Below are 25,926 nucleotides of genomic sequence, written 5' to 3'. Positions count from 1 at the left end.
GAAAAGACAGGGTGGAAAAAACAAAGAGAGTTTGAACTGACACAGTTAAAGATACAATCCATAACTACAAACACAGCACCACTTGAACCTCAAAACAAAGTATTAAAGTTTTGTTTAATGAGCTTGGAGATTAATAAAAGCCCAGTTCTGTTGTATAAAGTTATTTGTAGTTGCACTACCAGTAACTGCCTACAAGTAGCAGCAATCACACTTTGTGATTTTAATGTATTGGTGGATTCAGAATGCACCAATGTACTACCAAAGTCCTTTAAAAGCCTGACTTGTAGTCAAGAAGAAAGCAAATAAAACCCTAAAACTCATTCCAATCCATCCAAATGGGTTAAATTATCTAATTAAATTTGGGGAAATAGCAATCACCAATAAAGTACGTAAAACATCATCACTAAGCTTCCCGCCATCCCTTAGATACAGAAAATATGTTATATTCCCAGCAGAATTTGATTATATCTTACATACACGGCCTTGATACAATTTTCTGATTCAGATTGTCCATCCATACTGTTCAATTAGCTGGGAAGTAAACATGAATAACGTTTATACATTTTAATTAACAAACGAAAATCTTCACTAAACATCTACTGTGTATTTGTGCTCTATTGGAGCGAATCGCTCAAGAATATTGCTATAGACTTTCAACTGGTTTGTTATCTGCTTGATACTTGGTCAACATGCATTTAAGAGATCAAAATGCAGTTGTTTCTTTGGGCTTGAACATGAAAATTTTTACTTAATCATTTAGCCTCAAATATATTTCTGACCGTTTCCTGTAGGGCTGTGAAACGATTAATTAATCATATCCAAAATAAATATAATATTTTATATTGTTTATATAATATATGTGTGTGTGTGTATACGGTGTATAATTATTTTGTGTATATATATAAATAAATAAATACACACACATGAATGTATATATTTAAGAAAAATTTGTTATTTATATATACAAAAAATATATTTATATATAATATAAATTACATATAAATATATATACAGTATATACACATGTAAATATTTCTTAAATATATACATGCATGTGTGTGTATTTATATATACAAAATAATTATACACAGTACACACACACATATATTATGTAATCAAACTTTTATTTTGGATGCGATTAATCGTTTCACAGCCCTAGGTCCTTCAAGCTAAAGTTAACATTGCATGATCATCCAGCTGGCTGTTCTAATAATTATGAGGTCATCTTCTAAGGTTAGAGAGAGAGAGAAAGAGTGCAGGAGAGAGGACAGATGGTATGACCACCACACTCAGAGTAAGTGATGAATAGTCACAGGCGGAGGACTCAAGCCGTTGATGAGCCGATCTCTAACAGACATTGCTCCATGGGGTCAAAACTCTCATTAAATTTCACCGTCAAGGCTTCAATTTAAGATGTACAATCTAAAATTCAAAAGTTTCTGGTTTTGTAGTCTTTGAGACTTTGTAGTTATGCAGCCCTTCTTTTAAAACACAGGAGCCATGTTATATTAGTGCAGACAGACATCGACATGCTACATTAGTTGTGATAATTCTGTTCTCTGAAACCTACACTCTAACGCTTACTTCATGTTTTTTTTTTATTCCTCTATTGTCGTTTTTCCTGTCTCAGTCTGACCACTCGTTTTCATCCAGCTCAGAGTCTTCGTCAGATTCGCTGTACTCCACGGCGATGCGACGCGATAAAATAGTTGCCACGTCGTTTCCAATTGGCTCCTTCTTCGCTTCCTGCTCCCGCTGTTCCTGTACCTTACGCAGCTGGATCCCTATAAGACAAAAATGGAAAAGGGAGGACCAGAGAAGATGCCTGAACATTAAGTCATATATAACTAAAAGGGTGAACCTCTCAAGAACTGTTAAGAAATATGGCTCAGGCCACATTTCCAAAGTTCCTTCAATGCAAGTCATTTCACTTGGTGACCATCTTTGAAACGCCTCTCGGGCAGCTATTTCAGTCATGCAAGTACTCTTTAAATGGGGAAACATCAAATTCTCCAAAGCTGTTCACCAAGCTTGCAATTAAATTTCATATTTGAAATCACCAATGAAATCAAACATCAACTGTCTCATACATTTTGTCTCTAAACACTGAAATAATGACAAAAAACGGTATTCTTCAGGCTGGACCAGCCAATGTGCATTCTATACCAAGCGGAGCTTCTAAAGGCATCTGCAGAGGTGCAATGATTTTAATAATTGGCGATTGGCTCTTTTAATTAGAAGGCGGGACTTACTCCACCATATTGCATATTTCTCCTATTCACAGTAATATGAGTGCAGTAGTATTAGTGTCTTTGTAAATCTCAAGTATTTGAAATTTCACCCTAAAAAAATGATAAAAAAAGATTTTAATTATTTGAAAGAAGTCTTTCTTATGCTCACCAAGGCTGCATTTATTAAATCAAAAACAGTAATAGTGTGAAATATTATTACAATTTAAAATAACTGTTTTCTATTTGAATACATTTTAAAATTAAATTTATTCCTATCATACAACCCTGATTTCAGCAGTCATTACTTATAACATTATAATCGTCTTTATATTGTCACTTTTGATCAATTTAATGCATCCTTGCTAAAATAAAAGTATTAATTTCTTTAAAAAACAAAAACAAATGTACTGTCCCTAAATCTTTGAATGGTATAATATTATATTATATTAAGAATGTATATAATATTTAAAAAAACATGAGTTTTTACATTGTGACATTATTTTCAAGATGCCGCCAATTCTCACTATTGAAACAAGAAAAAAAAAAATTAGATTGTAGTCACCCTCTGATTTCTCCACAACCAAACCCCACTTTATGTGTGACCTCTCACCTCGTCGGATGGCTGCCAGCAGGTCGCTGCGTGCATCGCTCATTGGGATGAGAGGTACCTGGCCCTTCCTGACAACTGGTGCTTCCACAGGGGCATTGGGCATGATGTGTGAGTGAGGGTGCGAGTGGGGGTGTGTCGGTGGCCCAGGTGGAGGTGGAGGGGGGGCTGCGGGGGGAGGATGGGTTGGGGAAGGAGTGTAAGAAGCAGGGAGGGCAGGAGTCGGAGGAGAGGGGTTGTAAGTCTGGGTAAGAGATGGCATGGCACTGGCCGGGGCAGAGGAGGGGCCAGTGGGACTGTCAAAGGCAGTCTGGGCGGAAGGAATGAGAGGTGGAGGTGGAGGAGGAGCAGGAGGAATGAAATACTCTCGATGCTGAGACTGCTGACCACTAAGATACAAACAGAGATAGAAATTGTTCAGACAAACTACTTTACTCAAGAGATGAGCTTTTGAATTGAAGCACACTACAAGACGGAAACTCATTGCTTTATGTAATTAATTTGAGCATGTTTTTTTGGCTAATACAAAAAAAGAACCAAAAACCCTCCCTCCATGTTATGCTGTAAAAATAAATAAATAAGCTCTTGCATCAGTTTTGTTATCGTTAACTAAAACTGAAATGATTAAAAATTGTTTCGTTTACTGGAATAAAGATGAGGAAAAAAAAGAAATTCACTGAAAAAAACTTGCCAACATACTGAAATAAAACAAATTTAAGTTGAAGTACTAAAATATTTAAAAAAAAATAATACTAGATACAAATGTGAAAAACTCAAAAGCTAATAAAATAAAGATAAATAATATCCTTAATAATAAAATTAAAATGAAACCAGTCCACAGGCCACAGACATGATGCTAGCTAAATTTTACACATAATTGTACATGTATTTTGTACAGACTCTAAACAAAAATATGAATGAAATAGCATTTAGTCCAGGGTTTTGCAACCCCTAGTGGCTCATATGATGGAACTGCAGGGGTTTCATGAGAGAGTAAAAGAAATGCATAAAAAAACTGAATACATTTTTTTTTAATGTATAATTACAATGTTACGTTTCACGTAAATAATTTAGATCATAAGGTTTCAGCTTATAAAAAAAAAAAAGTTAGGAAACTCTGCTTTAGACACTTTTTACACAGGAGATACTTTATTAAGAGAAGCCAAAGAATAACAGACCTGTAGTCTTTAGCCTGCAGGGGGCGTGGCCCGTTGAGAGCAGGGTCTGTGACTGGTTGTCCATGGGAGGTCTGAACCCTGCCGATGGTCTGTCTCCCAGGTGGAGCGGAGGAGGAAGGGGCTGGCCGGTAACCGCGGTCCAGGGACTGGGTCTGAACATGAGAGGGGGCCATGAGGTGCTCTTTGCCATCAGCAGCAGAGTAGGCGCTGGTCACAGCCATCTGTTGAGCCGGGTGACTGGGGCTGCCTGGGTAAGAGTGCTCACCCATGTCTGAGGCAACCGACCTGATGACGGAAAAAAGACAGAGAGAGAGAGAGAGAGGACATGAAGAGAAAATCATTAAATGCAATTCAAATGTTTTGGTTTTCAAACTTGAGCTCTATTGAAAGCATCTGTGTGGCATTCTGTTGTTTATTACCAAAGATACTAATTTTAACTGTTGATTTTGCCCCTCAGTGGACTTCTAAAGTCTATGGGCAAGCCAAAGCACCAGAATAAATGTTAAAAGAGCCAAAACCATGGCACTTTTTTTTTTTTTTTTTTTTTTTTAAGAAGGCACATTATGCAGAAATTGTGTTTTAGTCAAACAGTGACCCCTATAGTCGCTGTGGAACACTTACACTGTCGTAAATAGCTATCTAGACATATGTGGACATTTTTGGACTGGTCTAATTATCAACAATGGATGAATGAACAGCATCGTAAAAAAATGGCATACTACAAGCAAGCGCAACAACATAGAACGCAATCAAGTTTAGAAATAAGAGATTTAGGCTACTTAATCCATCAACAAGATCGCCAGGTCAGCATCGCGGTTGAATCCAGTGCTGCTTTTTAGCTCGCGCCAACTAGTGAAAGCCCGACCGAGTGGGACTGTCACAAGGAAATAGTCAAAGGATTCAGTTGCGAGTAAACAGTAATTTATTGAGCACAATAGTAGATATCCGTGTGGGTCAAAATGGAAGCAGGCAGAAGAAGACTCAGGCTCGGCAACGCAGGGACGCAGTGGGCAGACACAGATGCAGGAACAGGTAGAAATTCCTCCGGGAAAATCTCAGGAAACCACTGCATGGGTACAGGAGTGGAATGCAGGAGAACACGGCGAGTAGAATCCTGGTAGCCTCAACAACCAACTGACAAAGACAGGACGAGGTAACAAAGAATATATCGGACATCCTCATTCAAAACAGCTGGCGCTGATCAGCTCATCAGCCGCGCCCGCCCTCGCGCTCACTCACACAACACGCACACACATAGCGAGGGCGAATCAGGGACTCTTTTCCGGTTCCTCACGCGGTCAGATTCTCTTTTCCTTTTCCAAGTCTCTTCCGACCGCGTTTTCTTTGCTTTTTCCATCGTCAAGTATCACGTCTGAAATGCGCGCAAGTGTCTTCGTGCTTCATATGTGGTTGTTGATGTGTGTGACGTCGTTGCCGTAAAGCAAGTCGTGATTCTCGCGAGATTTGTCGGGGGCGCTCCTCTCAAACTTGCATTGCGGCGACCCCGCCAAGCTTTATTACCAGGATGATTCGCCCTACTATGAGTTTGTTTACCACCGAAATGACTTTGAAGCTGTTATATCAAGGTACAATTCTTGCATAGTGTGCCTTTAACTAAGACGAGTTGATACATACCTCTCGTCTCAGTGAGTGCACTCAATCGCTCTGTCTTGCGGTGAAACTTTGATAGCACTTAGCTTAGCCCAGTTCATTCATTAGGATCCAAGCAGAGAAGCGACCAAACACCTCCACGTTTTCCCTATTTAAATACAGTTACACGAGTAGTGTAACTCGACCAAGAATGGTGACACAAAATAAAACGTTGCGCTTTTCTAAGCGTGTAAAGTGGATAACTATAATGTATGGCGGAATACCATAGCAAGTGCTTGGGAGCACTTCGACTCGGCGCATATACACTCACTATGGCTACTTCCAGCAGGATAATGCACCATGTCACAAAGCTTGAATCATTTCAAATTGGTTTCTTGAACATGACAATGAGTTCACTGTACTAAAATGGCCCCCACAGTCACCAGATCTCAACCCAATAGAGCATCTTTGGGATGTGGTGGAACGGGAGCTTCGTGCCCTGGATGTGCATCCCACAAATCTCCATCAACTGCAAGATGCTATCCTATCAATATGGGCCAACATTTCTAAAGAATGCTTTCAGCACCTTGTTGAATCAATGCCACGTAGAATTAAGGCAGTTCTGAAGGCGAAAGGGCGTCAAACACAGTATTAGTATGGTGTTCCAAATAATCCTTTAGGTGAGTGTATATCTACGGACTCGGCGCAGTAATATCATCACTCCGGAGAGGGAGAGGGGGAGAGGATTTTTCAGGAGTGATGATATTACTGCGCCGAGTCGAAGTGCTCCCAAGCACTTGCTATGGTATTCCGCCATACATTATAGTTATCCACTTTACACTTTTAGAAAAGCACAACGTTTTATTTTGTGTCAACATTCTTGGTCGAGTTACACTACTCGTGTAACTGTATTTAAATAGGGAAACCGTGGAGGTGTTTGGTCGCTTCTCTGCTTGGATCCGAATGAATGAACTGGGCTAAGCTAAGTGCTAACAAAGTTTTGCCGCAAGACAGAGCGATTGAGTGCACTCACTGAGACGAGAGAGGTATGTATCAACTCGTCTTAGTTAAGGGAATAACAGTTTAATATGAAAAAACGGTGGAGTATCCCTTTAAGAAAATCAAGGTTGAAAACAGTTATGCTGCTTAATAATTTAGAATTTAAATACATTTTTTTCCAGGATTCTTTGCTAAATAGGAAGTTCAAAAGAACAGCATTTATTTGAAATATAAATCTTTTGTAACACTATAAAAGTATTTAGAGTTACTTTGGATCAATTTAATGAGTCCTTCCTTGATGAATAAAATAAAAGTATTAAAAAAATCTTACTGACCCCAAACTTTCAAATGGTAAATTAAAATAATAATAATATTTTTTTTTTTTTCAGTAAACATCATTCTTTCCTTTCTTCACACCAATAAAACAATGAACAGCACAATTTATCTACAGCACATATCTACACATAGTACTAGCAAAAAACTAACCCCCCCCCCCCCCCAAAGAAAACTGTATGACGCCCCTGCTCAGGTGTCTCTATAAATGCAAACAGATGTTGGCAGCTCAAAGTGTCAACAGATGGCAGTACTGAGATATGCTGAACTGCAGCCCACTTTGATGATCATGTATTGATCAAAGAGTCAAAGTGAAAGAGACCATTAACCTGTTGTCCGGTGAGAGGGAGCCTTCAGAGGACATGCCATGGTACGGAGAAGGTGTGAAGCGGGGATCTGGGCGGAACTCCTTATCATGACCCATTACGTTCCACTCCTGTCTGCGATTTCGAGCCTTACGAACCTTTTTCACCTCACGACTGGGGTCCTCAACCTGCTTCTGCTGCTCCTGAGTGAGTGTGTGTGAGAGAGAGAGAGAGAGAGAGAGAGAGAGAGAGAGAGAGAGAGAGAGAGAGAGAGAGAGAGAGAGAGAGAGAGAGAGAGAGAGAGAGAGAGAGAGGGAGAGAGGGAGAGAGAGAGGGAGAGATCAAATGAGAGTGAGTGAGAAAGAAAGGCTAATGTTGCAGAAAGCCCAGGGTTTCATCAAATCACATTTGGTGAAAGAGATTTAGATTGTCAAGCAAGCAAAGTAGTGTCCACATCTTTCACTGAAAATGCTGTGAAGAAAGTTTTCTACATAATTCAGGGAATGCATTAAACATACACACGCACTCAGTAGAAAAGCAAGTGAAGAGTGAAGAGACCGTAGGGAAAGAAAGTGGATGCATAAACAGGAGTCAGCAGTGAGGGATTGACGGATGAATAGAAGGACTGACAGAAATGCAGGTCTCTTACGGAGGACAGGAGGGGGCTTCTGAGTAGGGCCTGCCTGGAGTGGGACTTAGTCTGGTCTGAGTGAGTCTGGCCTGAGCCGCTGGTCTGGAGAGAAGGGGCAGATTCTGGGGGGGTTAGAGCTCTCATTCATGCACACAAAGACACGTCCACTGACGTGTTTCTTTCTGCTCTCTTCTTTGCATATAAACACACTGGCTTCTGGTTTTTAGAGAGGAAATGAATCTGAGAAACTGGTTTTACCAGGGTCCTGGATGTGCCATGGAATCAAAGGTAGGTTGTCTGATGTGCAAAGCATTATTCCAGCTCTTGTTGACAAATAAAAGTCAATCTTAACCATGTTAGTAACATGCACAACAACATTATTTTAGTACAAACTTGGTACCAAAGTTGCAGTATTTTTGACATCCCAAATGCAGCACATGATTGTGGAAAAAGCAGATAGTGAAACAGGACATAAAGCGCACGTGGTGGACACACACCTTCTGTCTCCTCTTTTCTTTTCTCTTGTCCTCTGTGGCTTGCAGCATTTTCTCCCTCCAGAGGATAAAGAAGTAGGAGGGATCTGTGTAGAACTTCAGTGCATCCTTCTTATCATCTCTATATAAAGAAAGAACATATGATGGTTGTAGAAGTATTGTATTGAACGGTAAAAATGGTTTTGACTAACTCATTCACAAACTAATTTGCTAAAACAAATGGGTCTTTCAGACACCACTTGAGATTGAGAACATTCTAGGAGAGTGAACTTGAGCAGCAGGTGATTTATCATTTTGTCACACTACACCAGAGATGCACAAACCAGGGACACGATCTAATCAGTTTCAAAATGAACCGAAAATATACTTGCACTTCTCATAATAACATAAAACATCTCTAATGTTGTTTTGCAGTGAACTTCATCTCTTCATGTGGTGTGAGTTTAACATGCATTTGGGAACGCAACGCATGAACGTAATAAAATACAATATTATACAATTATTATTATTATATTTAAATAGTTTGGCATTCTAAAACCACCAAGTGTGAAGGTGAAGTGGACTGAGACACTATCACAACTAAAAAGAAGGCCAGGTACAAGCCAAAGATGTTTTAGTCACTGAAAATGGGTTGGAGCTCTTCATTTTGCTCCCAAAGTGCACCAGATTGATGCATTTCACTTTAAAATGTACAAAATGTTCCCCCGAGGCGGGGTATTTCTTCATTTAAATGTAGAAAATAAGTTAATTTAATTTGCATTTTTAACATAATATACAGTAGTTGGATATAATGCAATATTTTCTTTCTGCCCACGGGCCTCAATCAAGTTAGATTTTTGGCCCTTTGTAATAAAAAGCTTGGCCATCTCCGCAGTACAAAAAAAACTGAGCTGAAGCTACAGTATGCCACAGAAGATGCACTATCACTACTGTTGATATTAAACATCATGTAATGTATTTCATGGCGGAATGTCAGCTGGAAGTAAGGATGATGATGTCACCTGTAAGGGCTGAGAATATTGAGAGGGGGAGGTTTGTCTCCACGGTGGTAGAGCTCCAGAACAGGATTAGGGATGGAGTTCCTGGAAACCACCTGTTGGTCCTGAATGGTGGAGCTCTTGAAGGCCTTTCTCATGTTGATATCTTGCAGAGAGACTGAAGATGGGGGACAGAGGGAGAGTTCAGGTTTTATGCATTCATTTCTTTATTGAGACTAAGATATTAAGATTTTACAGAATGAAGAACCAAGACATGAAGGCAAGACAGATCAAAGTAAGGCTAAATGGTTCATCCTCACCATAATGAATGACTACTACTAGGGCTGGGCGATATGGCCAAAAAAAATTATCACGATATTTTTTTTTATATCAGTCGATATCGATAATTATCACGATAAATGTCAAATCTTTATTTCTTTCAAGTTTAAAGGCAGATTTTTGCTCCTAAGTGAAAGTTGTATAAACCAGAGTGTTGTGGTTTTAAAAATCTGAGGTAGAACATTCAAACATTTGTCATTTTTCCTTAACAAAATAAATATTTGAAAAGAAAAATATTTCTTCAGCACAGTTTGCAGTGCAGCCTGCAATATTCAAATTACATGTTTTGTCTCGAAATGCATATTTGACAGTGAGTTGACAGTAAATCTGCATCCTAACTCAAGCTAATGCTACTATGTTAAATTTATGTTCATTAACAAAAACAGTAACATCTGTTTGTTTTTTTTAATTTAAGGACCACATTTTTATTTGGTAAAATGTAATATTCTGACTGTTTAAATTTTATTAAAATTAACCATTGGTCATCCAGTATCATGCATTTAGATCATGATAACCACAGATAAAGCCAGGTACAGCCTATATATATAACTTAGCACCTCACTATCATGGCAAAATGTAACTTTATGGTTTCTATGGTATTTGTATGAAAAACAGTAGCCTAACAGTTAAATACATTATTAAATACTGTAATTATATTCCATTAGTCATTTAATACATTGTCTACATTAATAATATTATACAATTCAATATGTATATCCCACATTTCATGGTGCAGTTAATATTACTAGGCTAACGTTACAGTAAATCCACGGTAGGCTAAATGGATTCAGTTTCAATTCAGATTCTGACTGTATCGTTGCGTACAGTGTTTCTCCTGTTTGTCAGCGCTGTTTCATCTGCCTTTAAACTGATTTAAACTGGACATTTGTGTTCTTCGCTGAACTTAAGCGCTTCTCACTGGATCTCGTGAGCGAGGCGATCAGAGTAAACGCGTCTGCTCTAGTGAGCTCGCGCTGCCATTTGGACTTTGAGCCGAGCGGATAAACGGTCCGTGAGGCGCGCGCGGTTCAAATGATTTTCGTTCCGCTTTTGGCGCATACACATTATCGAACATTTATCGACCTCTTGATATCGTTTTATCGAGAACAATTATATCGCGATAATTATCGTTATCGTTTTATCGCCCAGCCCTAACTACTACTGTATACACGAGCACCAGAACCAGAAAGGAATCGTCACCTCTGTAATACACACTCGGTTGAGTGCAGTGGGCCACAAGACAGCCAGTTAACTGCCACTCATTGAGGACTGGATAATGATAAGCCAATACTTACGGCCATTACCCAAGATCTATTATGGTGATTAAAGTTGTGGTTTGACTAAGACAAACTGTCATCAGCGTAAAGAGTAAAGGGCCTTAAAGCAGAGCTGTGTGAAGTCGCTGCTTAAGTCACTGCTTAAGTCATTAAGTCACTTGACAGAGCTATACAGGAGACAGCAGATGGTCATTCTCCTATTCACATGCTCTGCTTCTCACCCTGGACTAATCTCGAATGGCACAGACATATATGAGATCAGATGCACATTTAAGAGCAACATTGACTGCCTTGGAGCATTTAAGAGCATTGACTGCCTTGGAGAATGTAGAGCTTAATCAGTGACTTAAGATGTTCTATATATCGCCACTATCCAAATCAAAACCAAGGTAAGGATCTAAACACTGTGTGTGGGATATGGAAAAAGGGACTAATCTTTCAAATTCAACTCTCAAATCTCATTAGTGTACACATTAAAACTTGGGACATCAGAGTGGGTCACAAAATGTAATAACTAATAACAAATGTTTAAAATTTAAAATCAATGATAATATTGATAATCTAAATTTAATTATATATAAAAATTGTATAATATTGCGAACATTCTAGGAGAGTGAACTCATATATATATATATATATATATAAATAAAATTTAAATATGTACAAATTTAAATGGCCTTTTTATCAACAGGAATATACTATGACTAAAATTCTTTTATACAAATGATGTTTCTGCACAGAAAGCAGTGCACAGCAGTGGAAAAGAGCTATTTAGATATTGTCCAACATCAAAGTCATGATGATGCAAGTGATCCATGCCATTGTGTGGAAATTAATGTCTTGGCTCTGGTCCAAAACTAAATCATTTATTAGGATCTTCTACATTAGTCTTGGGGTTGTCTGTCACTGAGGGGGCGGGGCTTGTTTTGATGTAAAGAATGATAGACTGCCTCAATCACCCTCTAATTATGTATTCCACAGGAGAACACTCGCAATATTAAAGCACTGGCTGTGCCTCAGGGGCCACTGCACTTCTTTATTGAACATTAATAATTTAAGGCTGAGCATACTGGCTGATCTGATGGCAGGAATGGGGTATATGAGGTCAAACCTGGGACAACTTTTAAAACAAGGTGTTTCTGCTTTTAAAAATAAATGTACTTTGAGTTGTGAGCCACATTTTTCACCCCTTGTTTGAAATCGGATCGGAAGGGGGGTGAGGGTTTCCCCCTCGGCTTAAATTGCGGGGAACCTAGTCATCGCCACCTTTCGTGTATGTTATATATATTTTAAATTGATGCTTATTAATTAGAAGTTCATTAATTTAGATTTTTGTCATTTGTATTCTTTTATTTTCTTAAATGTCTATACAGTTTTTATTCATTTATATCTCAAGTTTTAGTTATTTTATCATATCAAGATAAACTAAATGAAAATGAGAAATGTTTTGGAAAATAGCTGAAACAAAATAAGTTTGAGTTTTAATATTTAATTTAATTTAAGTTAACGTTTATTTCATTTCAATTAACAAAAATGTTTTTATTTTTTATTTATTGCTTTAGTGGTAACACTTTACAATGAGGGTTCATTTGTTAACATTAACAAACACAAACTAACAATACTTCTACTCTGCATTTATTTATATTAGTTAATGCTAATCTCAGCATTTTCTAATACATTTGTATGTATCTTTTAACATTAGTTAATGCACTGTTAACGAACATGAACAAGGTTAATATGTTGTACAAATATTTTGTTCATTATAAGTTCATGCTAGTTAATGCATTAGCTAATGTTAATAAATGAGACCTCATTGTAAAGTGTTACTGCTTCAGATTTAATTAACTATAATAATCCTGGCAGTGAGACATTAATATCCAATTATGTACTTCTCTCTAACATAGAGCTTTCCACATCACATACTGACTACAGGCCTTATTTTATTAATTTCAGATTTCTTTGTCTGTCTCCGTTTATTTTTATTTTATTTACATCTCTAAATACCTGTTTCGTCCTTGTATACAGTCTGTTGGAGAGCAAAAGAAACGTGGTTTTAAGTGTGGATGGCTGGTTATAAATTAATAATTAGAATGAATGTTAAGGGACGAGGGGATGGGGTGACATTTTTGGATCAGGCACAACCATGAATGCCAGGAAACCCCATCACCCTTTCTGCTAGCACAACCACACACACACACACGTCTCCTTCACAACGCTTCATTCTGCATGCAGCACACATAAAACCCCAGATCACCATCAGGTCAGACAGACACACATTAGAGAGCTATAAACACACACACACACACGGTCCAGAAACTGCACGGTGTGCATTCCCAGCAGGCCTTGGCTCTCAGCGCAGGTGTGGTTGAGAGGTCATCACTCACTGTGAATCAGGTGATAATGGATGTTACTCTGACTTTAAAAGAAACGTCGGTGTTTCTTCTACCTAAACGAGGGGTCACAGGGGAGCTGGAACATATTAAACCCTCTTTATCGGCTCTCCAGTTATCGATCACAGCTGCGAGGAATGTTTTAAATAGACGAGGACATCATTAGAACATGTAACGTGGCCCTAATCTTGATTTTACATACGGGCAGGGTGTTTACAGATAAAAAAAGTTATGTGATGGGCATCAAAACACAAAGCCTGATATCAGAGAGACGTGCTGAGCTCTGCTATCCGTTTCATTTATTGAGACAAAAGACGGTGCCACCAGGCACTGGATTCTTCTATTCCGCAGAAAGAAGAACAAAAGAAAGAGATGAGAGGAGTAGAGGGAGGAGTATAGTGATACAGTTTGATTTCTCTCTCTTTCATGGCAGAGAAAGCTGGGTCATCCCTCTAACTACAGGCTAAAAGAAGACCATTATAGAGGACAGCACTTGAAGGCAAACATGCTCTTTCTCAGCCTCTCTCCAGCTGCTACCTGCTACAGCTGAAAGCTTGATAAGATCTGGAGATGATGTAGAGATAAAGCTTAATGTTTGATGTTACCCTCTTCCACGGTGGAGTCCAGCTGAGTGACTTTGATAGCCAGCAGGTCCACTCTCTCCTGCAGGTTATTCATACGCATGTAGAAACTGTTTGCTTCATTAAACAGCTCTCCAAAGATGTCCTCTGCGTGACGACCTGCAAGACAAATGCAGACAGAAGAGAATGGCATGCTGAAAAGATTAAATTAATTTTCACGCTGTCTTTGTGTTGGTCTTGCTAGTGGACCAGGAAAACTTGTTCAAGCTGGTGGACCAGAATGGTGTCTTCAGATTAAGCAGGTTTGCATGATGATAAAACTAGATAAAGACCCTGGTTAGGAAACAATTGGCTTGTGTCATCTCGGTTTAGTCTAGGGATGTGCGCATCCACTAATTTGACATTTGTCGTTTAAACGGAAGTTTTGTAACCAACTAGTCTAAAAGTAAGAAACCCTCTGAAGCCTTGTGTATATGATCCATTTGAGCACTTAATCTATAAATCAAACAGTCAAATCCCATAATAAATGCAGCACACTTGGCAAATAAAGCTTATTCTAATTCTGATTCTGAAGCTCAGTTATTTTTTTCGGAGTTGAAGTGAAATGCGATGGTCATTTGCTTGCTGTGGCTATCTAATCACACCTTTAGCCTACGTGCATGTCCTGAATACGGTTATGCATGGCTCTGGTGGAATTATGCCATGCCATGTTTGAAATGGCACAGCTTACATACAATTTTTCTGTTTTATTTCAAATTCAAAATACTCGCGCACCTCGTTTGTCTTTTGAGCAGTCATTTCTGTGCTCTCCATGACTGACAAGGAAGAAAACGCATCTGAGGTAAAATAAAAAGATCACCCCAGAATTAAAATTTCCCCCCATGTCACCCAAGATGTTTATGTCTTTCTTTCTTCAGTCGAAAAGAAATTAAGGTTTTTGAGGAAAACATTCTAGGATTTTTCTCCATATAGTGGACTTCAATGGCAACCAATGGGTTCAAGGTCCAAATTGCAGCTTCAAAGGGCTCTACGCAATCCCAGCCGTGGAATAAGGGTCTTATCTAGAGAAACAATCGGTCATTTTCTAAAAAATATAAAATTTTATATACTTTTTAACCACAAATGCTCGTCTTGCAGAACTCTGCGATCCGCCACGTATTACGTTATCACGTTGGAAAGGTCACGTGTTGACGTATGCAGATGTACCGCGGTAGGGCGAAAAACTCCCATATATTTTTTTCCTCCAACTTCAAAATCGTCTGACGTAGTTTTTCCTTTTTTTTTGTAAAGGGCATTTGACTTAGTCTTTGCACGTTCGCTTTGTAAATATTGGATGGTACTTCAATCTCCGTCGCGATTGACCTTTCCAACATGATTATGTAATGCGTGGTGCATCGCAGAGTTCTGCAAGATGAGCATTTGTGGTTAAAAAGTATATACATTTGCCTTTTATTTTTAGAAAACGACAGATCGTTTCTCTAGATCAGGGGTTCCCAAACTTTTCAGCCCACGACCCCCAAAATAAAGGAGCGAGTGACTCGCACGACCACTACTATCCTCGGAGGTGGTTTTAAGTATACAAACGTTGCGTGAAACTGTGCACACGCACTAATAGGCCTATCCAAACACGAGCATAATTACAACACAAAAGAACACAACAGTCAAACAACTATGATATTGTTTTATAGTAATTTACTCATTACTTTCATTTAAATATTAACATCACCTAATGAGATGGGTGGGCACAATGCTTGGAGCACAGCAAGTCCATTCTTGGTTTAATTTTGGAGACCGCCACTCGGAGTTCATCCTCTACATTCAGTCGCGATCTGTATTTATTTTAATGTACCTGAGTGCCGAGAAAGTCTTTTCGCACAAGTAGGTAGTGCCAAAGGGCATCAGTACATCCATAGCGGCCTTGGATAGCTGTGGGCATTCCTTCTCGACTGAAATCCAAAACTCAGCCAACCTCTTGGAATTAAACGCTGTCTTTAAGGTTCGGTCGCTTGACAGTTCAACCAATGTGTCCTCCAGGTCAGATGTCAGATGATTTGCCCTCGTTACAGTGAATGGTGATCTTATCCAGTCATATTGTTCTGGAGCTGTTTCCTCTGGGAAATCCTTGAAGTGTTCCAGGAGGGCTTGAAGGTGGGTAGTGATAGACTTCTTCACTATGTTAACACTCAGTTCATTTTCCTCCATGAATCCGTTCAGCTCAGAAAACATGTCAGAAAACAAGTTTTATTTCGTGAATGTGTGGATTTTATCATTCAGTGACATGATGCTTGTGTTTTCACTAGGGCCGGGACTTTAACGCGTTAATTAAGATTAATTAATTACAGACTTTAACGCGTTAATTAATTACACAAATTATTTTAATCAAACTTAGTTTTGCACCGCGGAACGTTTCTCACTGGTTGAGTTTCGGCGGACCGATTATACTGCCGCACCAACTAGCGCTCATGACAAAGAAGCTGACGAGATCGCTTTGGTTGGCCGGTGGATGGGAAATTTTGTTATAAAAAGCGAATGGATGGAAGCGTCGATAAGAGCATGGTTGTGTGCAAGCTATGCAACAAGGAATTCGCTATTGCTATTATGGTGTGTTCACACCGAACGCGAATAGAGCGTCAAATACGCGTCTATCGCGTCTAGTTAGACGCTTGAACATTCGCTCGAGTCAAAATTTTTCAACTTGCCGGGAAGACATTCGCGGCAAACGCGTTGCCCAATTCGCGTCATTCGCAACGCCCGGCGCGAATGATGCGTCTATTCACGTCTTTGCATTGACTTTGTATGTAATCTACTCGCGCAAATAATTAAATTCGCGTTCGGTATGAACACACCATTAGTGTGTTCAATATGCTATTGCTACACTTAATGGCAAAAATTGCACTGGTCTGCTGGACTTGGTTGAACAAAAATAAACTATTTTGTTGCTTTAGCTTATGTATTCAGTCATTATTCAATAGTATACTAAAAATCCATGTGAAAAAAAAATACTTCTCACTGTTCTCAGGTCAAATATTTATGCGAATAAAATGCAATTAATTTCGATTAATTAATTACAAAGCCTCTAATTAATTAGATTAATTTTTTTAATCGAGTCCCGGCCCTAGTTTTCACCATGTAATGACATATTAAGGCCATTCAGTTTTTCAAATATGCAAGACAAATACGCTAGCCTTTTTAACCAGTCAGGATCAGTGAGGTGGTCAGCGAGCTGGGACCCATGCTCCATCAGAAATAAGCGCACTTCGTCCCGTAGCTCAAACAGGCGGCTCAGCACATTCCCTCCCGAAAGCCACCTGACTTCTGTGTGGAACAGCAAGCACTCATGCTCCGATCCCAGTCTGTGACAGAGAGTGGCAAACAGCCTGATATTGACTGGATGCGCTTTTATGTAGTTGAAAATTTTTATTGCAGTCTCAAGAACACTAAGTTCTGGATCAATTGTTATGCTCGCAAGAGCTTCTCTGTTTATAATACAATGCGTGAAATTTCCGTGAGGCACCACTTGCAATACTCTTGCTTTAAGACCTTTCTTTTCCCCCAGCATCGCTACAGCACAGTCTGTACACACACCAATGCACTTGCCCCAAGACAGTCCCTCTTCTTTTAGTTTGTCATCAAGTTTTGTGAAAATGTCCTCGCCTGTGCATGTTCCCTCAAGCGGGGTGCAAAACAGAATGCCCTCGTTAAGTTTTCTGAATACAAGCAGCTGGGGATTCTCAATACAAGAGAGTTTGATACATCTGTGGATTCATCTAATTGTAAAGCATATTTATCTTTCTTCACTCTGTCCACTAGCTGACACTTTATGTCCTGGGTCATGTCGGAGATGCGCCTGGCAATAGTCCCGTTAGACAGAAGCAATGCTTCTAGCTCACGGGCCAGTTTATCCCCATGCAAAGCCTGACTTATTGCTATAGCAGCGGGTTTGATAAGGGTTTCCCCGATCGTGTGTGGCTTTTTTGCCTGTGCAATTAAATATGCCACCTCATATGATGCCTGTTGAGCTTTGGCAGGGATTGTTGTTTGTTTAGTTAGAACTTTCTTTTGGCCTTGCAACTCTCGCTCCTTTCGTCGAAAAAAATCTACTGGTTTAGCAGCAAGAGAGGGGTGCTTGGTTTTCAAGTGTCGTAGCATTTTTACAGGCTTTAGGCTTTCATGTGCAAGCACCTCAGTGCACACTACACATTGGGGATGTTGTACTTTGTTGACGATGACGCATGTGAATCCATACGGGATAAATTCGTCTCGATACTTTCAAACACTTGGAGGAAGGCTGATCCGACTGCTGATGGATGTCCTCTTTATGCACACGCCGGTCTCTTTCCATACCTGAGGTCGATGGCGTTTCCGGCGGTGGTGCTTCTCCTCCGCTAGCCCCTCTGCTGGCCTTCCTATGTGTCAGAATGTTTAACTTGGTGCTGTAAATTGGCTGTTAATTGTCGTTAATCTGTCGTCATCACCAGGGCAGTCGCCAGAACATATAGAATGGGGGGACATTTCATTTTTTCACACTTTTTTATGATCACATCACACTTTTTTATGATCTACAAAACAGACAGTCACCAAAACAATAACATCATGTATTTAGTCTAATATAACTGAAAAATACCAAATTCTATATTAAAACACCACCAAAACACAAAATATGAAGTTTCTGATCATAGGCTGAGGGTGAACCAACACCATGAGGATATGCGCTTCCCCTTTAAAAACTCAATGCGTGCGCCTTGGTTTTATAGCACTGTGCCGTAATGACCCTGATTTTCCCAACTTCAAGAATTATCATTGTGTCAGGCCATCCTTAAAAATATTTTGGTTTGCAGTAACAGCAAAAAAAAAAAAAAAAAAGGGTCGGTAGGTAGGTCTATATTTTTTTTTTTCAAGATTCAATGTAAAAAAAAAAAGGATAATTTTGGTCATGGTGATTAGGTCGGTATGAATTTAAACAAATTTGCATATCGTGACGTCACTGACTGGGTCTTCAACCCCCATGCCTTCAGGCGCACCATTGCGAACCTCATTCTGATACAGGTTATAGACCACAAACAATTTGAAATCTTTGTAAAAAAAAAAAACATATTTATTGCATTAATTCCAGCTGCATTCATTTGGAAAAAAATAGGCAGAATCAAAAGAAAAAAAGGAGCCACTAGATTTCAATGAAAGGGGATTTTCAGAGGGAAACAAATAAATTAAAATGACTAATCTCACCAGCGCCGCGCCGACCAATAAAACAGCGCGTTTGGCACCATTCGTTTACATTTGACCCATACTGTTACAAGCCCCCTTTCTGGTCTAGGGGCAGGAAAGGAGGGTAACAAAAAGTTGCAGGGAGAGAGTGAGAGATTTGACCCATAAACATCTGCTATTATTAACGGAAATCAGTGTGGTCAAATAGCTAGGCGCATTGTAGGAAACTATAGGCCGATTAAGTAGTCCTGACATATTATGGAATGGTCGATTTTCTTTTGTGCAATTTAGTACATTTCGGTATGGGATGTGCTGTTTTATTGGTCAGCGCGGCGCTGGTGAGATTAATTCGCGCCGCTCTGACCATTGGCTGGCGCAAGCAAACACTTCTCCTGCGCTGTCGAGTCTGTCGCGCTCGCGCGTCTCGGTCCATTGAGCCACGCAGATTACAAGTCAGCGCAGCGCGAACTCTGTAACACACCGCGCCGTTTCGTCCCCCTTTCGGTGTGTTTGGCTTCCCACACTTATGTGTGTTTGTTTGTCAGAGCCTGCAGTTGCTGTGTGACGCGCGTTCGCGGTGGGCATGTCATGACGAGCTGGACAGGCTCCGAGAAAAGGCCGTTAACATCGATTCCCTATTTGACCATTAAGAATTTCGAATAATGAGCGACTAAATGTAGGCTCATACAGACGTATTTCACAAGCAGCCGCGCCGCAGCCATCATCACCGAGCGCAAACCATTGACAGTGAATGAAACGAAGCGAACGCACAGGCCATAGTGTGACATGCGTAAACCAATGGTGTACACATAATCATAATAGATGACGCCACGGGTTTTTATTTAAAAGAAAGAACGTAGCCTACGCAATTTATATTCACAATACTTACTATAATAAATGTATATTATTTTATTGCATTTGTATTAGTTGTTTGAAGAGTAAAAAAAAAATCGGTCGGTCTTAATGCAAGTTTACAACCGGCAAGTCGGTCGGACTAAAAGGGGAAAAAAATAAATAATTGGGTCGGTCCTAATTTGACAGGGTCGGTCGGGTTACGGCAAACAAGAATATTTTTAAGCATGGCCTCATTCATCAGCAGGCCTTGGCAGTGAAAGTCGTGGACTTTTCTCACGTAATGACATTGGTGGTCAAACTGATAAACTGATAAACGGAGACCTACTACTTCATGCTGAGGTGCGGTGGTTGAGCCGCGGGAAAGTACTGCAGCGGTTTGTTGACTTACTGCCTGAGATAAAGACATTGTCTGCAAGAAACGAGGAGCACAAGGAACTGTCAGATGATGCGTGGCTGTGTGACCTGGGGTTTCTGACAGACTTGACCGCAAAGCTGAATACACTCAACAACGAGCTCCAGGGAAAAGACCGACACCTGCCCCACATGATCAGCGTAGTAAATGCTTTTAAGTCTAAGCTCGGTGTTTGGATCACACATCTTAAAAAACGGGAGGCTAACACACTTTCCCAACCTGGAAAAAATTTCACAGAGCATTAAAGAAAAGGATGTTTTTCACCCTGAGAAATACTGTGCTCACCTGGACAAAAAAGGTAAATGGACTGCATTTATATAGCGCTTTCACAGACCCAATGGCCACCAAAGCGCTTTACATTTTGCCTCACATTCACCCATTCACTCACTCATTCATACACCGACGGCGGTGTCAGCCATGCAAGGCGCCATCCAGCTCGTCGGGAGCAGCTGGGGTTAGGTGTCTTGCTCATGGACACCTCGACACTTGGTCAGGTGGAACCCTTCTGGTTTGTAGACAACCTACATGAACCACTGAGCCACTGCCGCCCCCAGTTGCAACAGAGGTTAAAACAGGTTGCAGCCAAATTCCTTCTTTCTTTGTCAGGTGGAGTTGATATGGAGATGGTTGATTTGCAAAATGACACTGAGCTGAAAGCCAGATCAAGTGACAGTGACTTTTGGGGACTTGTCAACAGAGAGAAGTTTCCTCTCCTCACTGCATGTGCACTAAAAGTCAGTGCCTACTTTGGATCAACTTACCTCTGTGAAATGGCATTTTCACAGATGAAAATAATCAAATCAAAATACAGGAGCCGCCTTACTGACAGACACCTCACAGACTGCTTCAAACTGGCTGTCTCTAGCTATGAGACAGTATTCAGTAACAGCCATCACACTGACTTGACTGAGTAACATTACTGCAGCAGTTTTGCCTTCAAACAGCGCGTCGCGTTCGGTTACGACAGTAACACGATGACACTCTTCAAGATCAATGTTCCCATTATTATACTTTATTTGTAGATAAAGGTCTATGATTTGCATAAAATGACTTTATCTTGCTGGAGTTTATTGCGCTTTCTAAATCATATTCCTTTCTCCCGGGTGAAGAATCATATTCCTTTCTCCCAATAAAGATTACAGCACTGGAGTAGAGAGCACTATAAATTGTTCTTCATGCGCACTATAACTGAAATTTAAAACTGTTAAAAGAAAAAGCTCAATAAACTGTTGCATAGATATAATACACTAAGCATCAAATATCTCTTCGCTTTGTGTTTTGAACTTTTCAATGCGAAGCGCTGCACACTGTGACTTTGCGTTGCTTCAAGTGCAAACTTCTGCGCACGGGATGCGCATAATCACTTTGCCGCTCTAAATTGTAGCCTTTCATAGTATAATACTTAGCGGAGGTTTAAACACCTGGGGCAAGGGGGCGTGGCCCATGGGAATATCACTCATGGGTGACGCCCCCTCCCCCTGGGGAAATGGGCCTGCCACCACAGCTGGAAAAAATCCTAGAGGAAACACTGGATCATATGATGGTTGCATCCGGTTTAAAGTAAAAAAAAAAAAAAGAAAAGAAAAAAGAACATTTAATGAATATTAAATTCAAATACAATTAAAACACTAAATAAAAGGCCTCAAGTTGGAAGTACAATCTTTTTCTATCTATTCTTTGATGGGTAGATCTTGCCTTTCATTAAGGCCGAGGTCAGGGATCTTCAGCTTGAAAAGAAAAAACAATAAACTGAAGTTTTAAAATAAATAAAATGTTACCCCGGTTCTTTGAGAACAGAGCGAGGTATCTCACTATGGGAACGCCCTCAGGCATGATAGACTATGGAAGCACCAATTACACCACGTCTGTCAGAAGGACGGGCCAATAACAGCTCATGAAAAGGAGCCCACCCCCTCCCTATATATACAGCTGTGATCCCCGAAACGACATTCTAAACATGCTCTTCCCCCGTGTTATGCGAGTAGGGAAGTTTGGCGAGATACCTCGCTCCTTTCTCAGAGAACCGGGGTTACGCAAGTAACCTTACGTTCTCTTTCACTATGGGAATGATATAGTATATATCCCGTAACGCATCTCCCACCAAACATCCCCTTGAACAATGCCCATGAGGTAGCCATACCCCTTGTAGAATGATCCCTTAAGCCCGCCAGGTAATGAAGACCCATAGAAGTATAGTATATTAATATGAACACTCTCAAGAGGTTCAAACGAGCATTCAGAACCGTGGACAAGTCCCATGACGGGACCAGCCACTTGGAAAACGGTCTCAAGCGCTTCACTCCCTTCATTAAATGGCATATAAGAACTGAAACTCCTTCGAAGCCTACATGACAAGCCGAAATAGCAAAAAGGGTAAACTTTAAAAGTAGAAAACGCTCTACCATTGTTCATTAAGCTTTGAAAAAGCAGAGAACATCACCCACCGCACACTGAAAGGGAATAACTCTTTTACGAGTACACCAGTCCTCAAACCAAGCCATTTAAGGCCATACAGCGAGCGTGTTGATGGGGCTCTTGCGCTCTGGATAGGGTTTATAACCTCCTGCAGAAGCCCAAGTGTGTTTAAATTTAACCCTTCACAGGCCAGACCCAAAGATCTACTCGTTCCGGGTGTGGGTGAAATATCTGCCCCTTGTGACAGCAGTCCCAGTGCAATGGGAGCCGCCAGGGCTCTCCCTGAAGGAGCTGGACAATTTCTACTGGTCAATGAGGGGCTATCAGAAGGAGAGATAATCCGTTTTCACTTACTCTGCCTATAGGGTGGGAGAAATTAAGACTCAGTGGTGGGAATGCATATAGCAACATGTTGAACATGGTGAGTCACACTATCCTGTAACCTTAGCTCGCCTTAACGCGTTAGCTAGGATAGGAGACACTGCTAATGAAAGCGAAGCAGAGAAGCTCAGTAACGAGCAGAGAATCCACAACAGATTTAGTTTCGGCAACGTCAAAATTGATGGTACGTTTATGAACTGAAGCAGTCTTCAGTCTTGAAGGAAAGTCTTCATGGGGAAGAGAACAAGAATGCTGTTTCGGGGATCACAGCTGTATAGGGAGGGGGTGGGCTCCTTGTCATGAGCTGTGAATGGTCCATCCTTCGGACAGACATGGTGTAATTGGTGCTTCCATAGTCTTTCACGCCTGGGAGCGTTCCAAAAGTGAAATACAGAGCGATTGTTTGAAAGTAGGGATGGGTATTCGATAAAATTTTCTTAGTCGATCGTCTGGAGAATTAACGATCGACTATCGATTAATCATTAATATTTTTATATTAAAATTCATTATTTCACTTTTTATAAATTAAAAATGCAATTAAAATACAAAAATTCAGCGTGTTTTTCCTCGATGAGATCTTTATTACAAGAAGATCAACTTGTGGCAGTTAAACTGGACGTTCGGTTAGACTAAACTTGAAGATGTATGCGCTGTGGTGCTCTCAAGCAGCGGAACATGCAGCTGCTAGCCAGCATTCTTAAACAGAGACCCTCGTTTGTTCCAAAATATTAAATAATAAAAAAAAGAATCATGTTAAACAATAACTTAACCAAAAACATAATAATACTTAGATCTGACAGGTTTTTTTTTCTGTGTAATCGACTATTGTTTTCAGTGTCGACTAGAAGCAGCTGTACCGTTTACTGGCAATATCCACCAACTGTGGAACGGCTGCGGATCCGCTCCGGAACGGCGGCGGAGTCAATAGGTTTCCATTAAAGTCAATGTGTGTTTTTTCACTGACTGCGGAACAGCTGCGTTCCGACTCCATCAAAGCTCCGGCGATCCGCAACCCTCCGGAGCAGATACGCAGAGCTTCTATTTTTGCCGGATGCCAGACAGCTCCGCAGCAATTCAGCACAGGGCAGATTGTTATATCGCGCGATCATACGTGACTTCGCGAGATCTCGTGGTGGGTCCTCGTGACTTCAGCTGTCAGTCATGGCCGCAGCCGTTCCGCAACAAATCCGGAACTGGTGGGCCGATCCGCAGCCGTTCCGCAGTTGGTGGAAATCCGGGGTTAGTCGACTAGTCTTGCACATCCCTAGTTTAATCATATATTAAAATGTTTTAGCAAAAAAAATATAGGTAAATTTCTGCCTGTTGTTATATTGATGCACTTTAATAAAAGTTATCAAATCCAATACCTCCTAGTTTTAAAGCTGCAGTCGGCAAGTCTGGCAGATTGAGGGGACTTAGCCAAAATTTGGACTTATTACAACTCTCATGCCCCTCCCCCACTACCACAGAGCACCCTGCCATCGAGTTCGTGCCCGTCAGTGCGTGCGCACCAGATTTTCTGTGAACACGCCTGTCTCTTCAGCATCAGATTTTCTTTTCCTTGGTTGGTTTGGACCTCCTAGCTCTGGTTGTTAACCGAGGAATTGGAAGCTTGCTAGTAGATTTGCTCTCCGCCATCACGCTTCGTACAATCCAACACACCTGCGAACTTCAGGCGTGTACATGTGATATTGTAACGTGCGCAAGGGGGGAGGGGGGGATCTGTGACGTGTGCACGAACTGTGATTGACAGTCAGATCTCACACAGCCCAGCGCTGATTGGACCAGAAGAACCGGGAGAGGTGGATTTTTGCAAAACAAATAACAGGCTCTAGGTGGAGGTAGAAGCATGCTTTTTTTTTTCTAAAACCGGCTGATTTATGTTGTTCTGTCGGAGCATAGTGTCGGTTTCAGTGAATATGATCAAAACCATTTTGCCGACTAAAGCTTTAATTTAATAAGAGGAAGTGTGGAAAACATGCCTTGGTTATTTTAACTATATTTTCATGGTGTTCACATCAAACATTTTGTACAGCACTTGGCTATAATGGCAGTCTGGTTGAATGATTGTTCCCTGACTTTTCAGTAGGGTGAGAGCCTCCGACATTGTGAGATAACACAAATGGGACTTATTTCAACAGATAACATTATTATATGAAAGAACAAACAATTCAACAAGAAAGAAATGAAAAGCAGGGTGCCACTCACTCAAGCTGCCCAGTTGTTTGATGATGGCCGCCAGGGTGCTGTTGGTGACACACTCCAGCTCACTGGGCACTCCATTAGGCAGAGCTCCTCGACAGAGGTGCTTGGGCTCAATGCTTCTCTTCACCAGCGGCATGACTGACTACTGATGAGACAGAGAAACAGAGAGGCCTGTTAAGAAACAAACCAACCACCTAATGAACTCAAACACCAAATGAGAAATTAAGAGTCATTCCCAAAGCTATAAAATAAACATCCATTTAAACGAAGCCCTCACAGACAAAATTGTTGAAAAATTAATAACTATAAAATAAAGTATAAAATAGCTATAAAATAAACATAAATTTAAATCCTTCCTCACAGCCAATTCAAAAATATTAAAGTCTTTAAGTGCGCTGTGCTGAAAAATCCTCCACCTTTAGTTAATACAGGCATCTAACATACCTGTGACTCACTGTGGTCTGCTTATGTTTACAGACCACCAAAGACCAAAGACTAATAAAGACAGTCACTGGCATCAC

At 40.4% G+C, this 25,926-nt stretch overlaps 1 protein-coding gene across 4 annotated transcripts; it reads right to left on the bottom strand.

Annotated features, from left to right (window-relative positions):
- Nucleotides 1-1,121: 1,121 nt before the first annotated feature.
- On the bottom strand, nt 1,122-25,547 carry zgc:109889 (uncharacterized protein LOC553542 homolog). 4 transcript variants are annotated; one of them, XM_056268591.1, is made up of 9 exons: nt 25,409-25,547; nt 13,957-14,091; nt 9,370-9,523; nt 8,372-8,489; nt 7,893-7,976; nt 7,268-7,446; nt 4,017-4,301; nt 2,842-3,227; nt 1,122-1,784 (listed from the first exon to the last, which is right to left on the bottom strand). In XM_056268591.1, the coding sequence occupies exons 1-9, from the start codon at nt 25,539-25,541 to the stop codon at nt 1,627-1,629; spliced, it is 1,632 nt and encodes a 543-aa protein (XP_056124566.1). In that variant the 5' UTR covers nt 25,542-25,547; the 3' UTR covers nt 1,122-1,626. The 4 variants fall into 4 exon arrangements, with proteins under 4 accessions (XP_056124566.1, XP_056124567.1, XP_056124568.1 ...); XM_056268592.1 differs by having other exon boundaries at nt 7,268-7,440; XM_056268593.1 differs by lacking the exon at nt 7,893-7,976.
- Between the last annotated feature and the right edge of the window lie 379 nt (nt 25,548-25,926).

Source organism: Rhinichthys klamathensis, unplaced genomic scaffold, assembly GCF_029890125.1.
Source record: "Rhinichthys klamathensis goyatoka isolate OS25496 unplaced genomic scaffold, OSU_Roscu_1.1 h1tg000275l_1, whole genome shotgun sequence".
Taxonomy (NCBI): domain Eukaryota; kingdom Metazoa; phylum Chordata; class Actinopteri; order Cypriniformes; family Leuciscidae; genus Rhinichthys; species Rhinichthys klamathensis.
The sequence above is the reverse complement of the archived record's forward strand: the minus strand, read 5'-3'. Positions and strand labels throughout refer to the sequence as shown.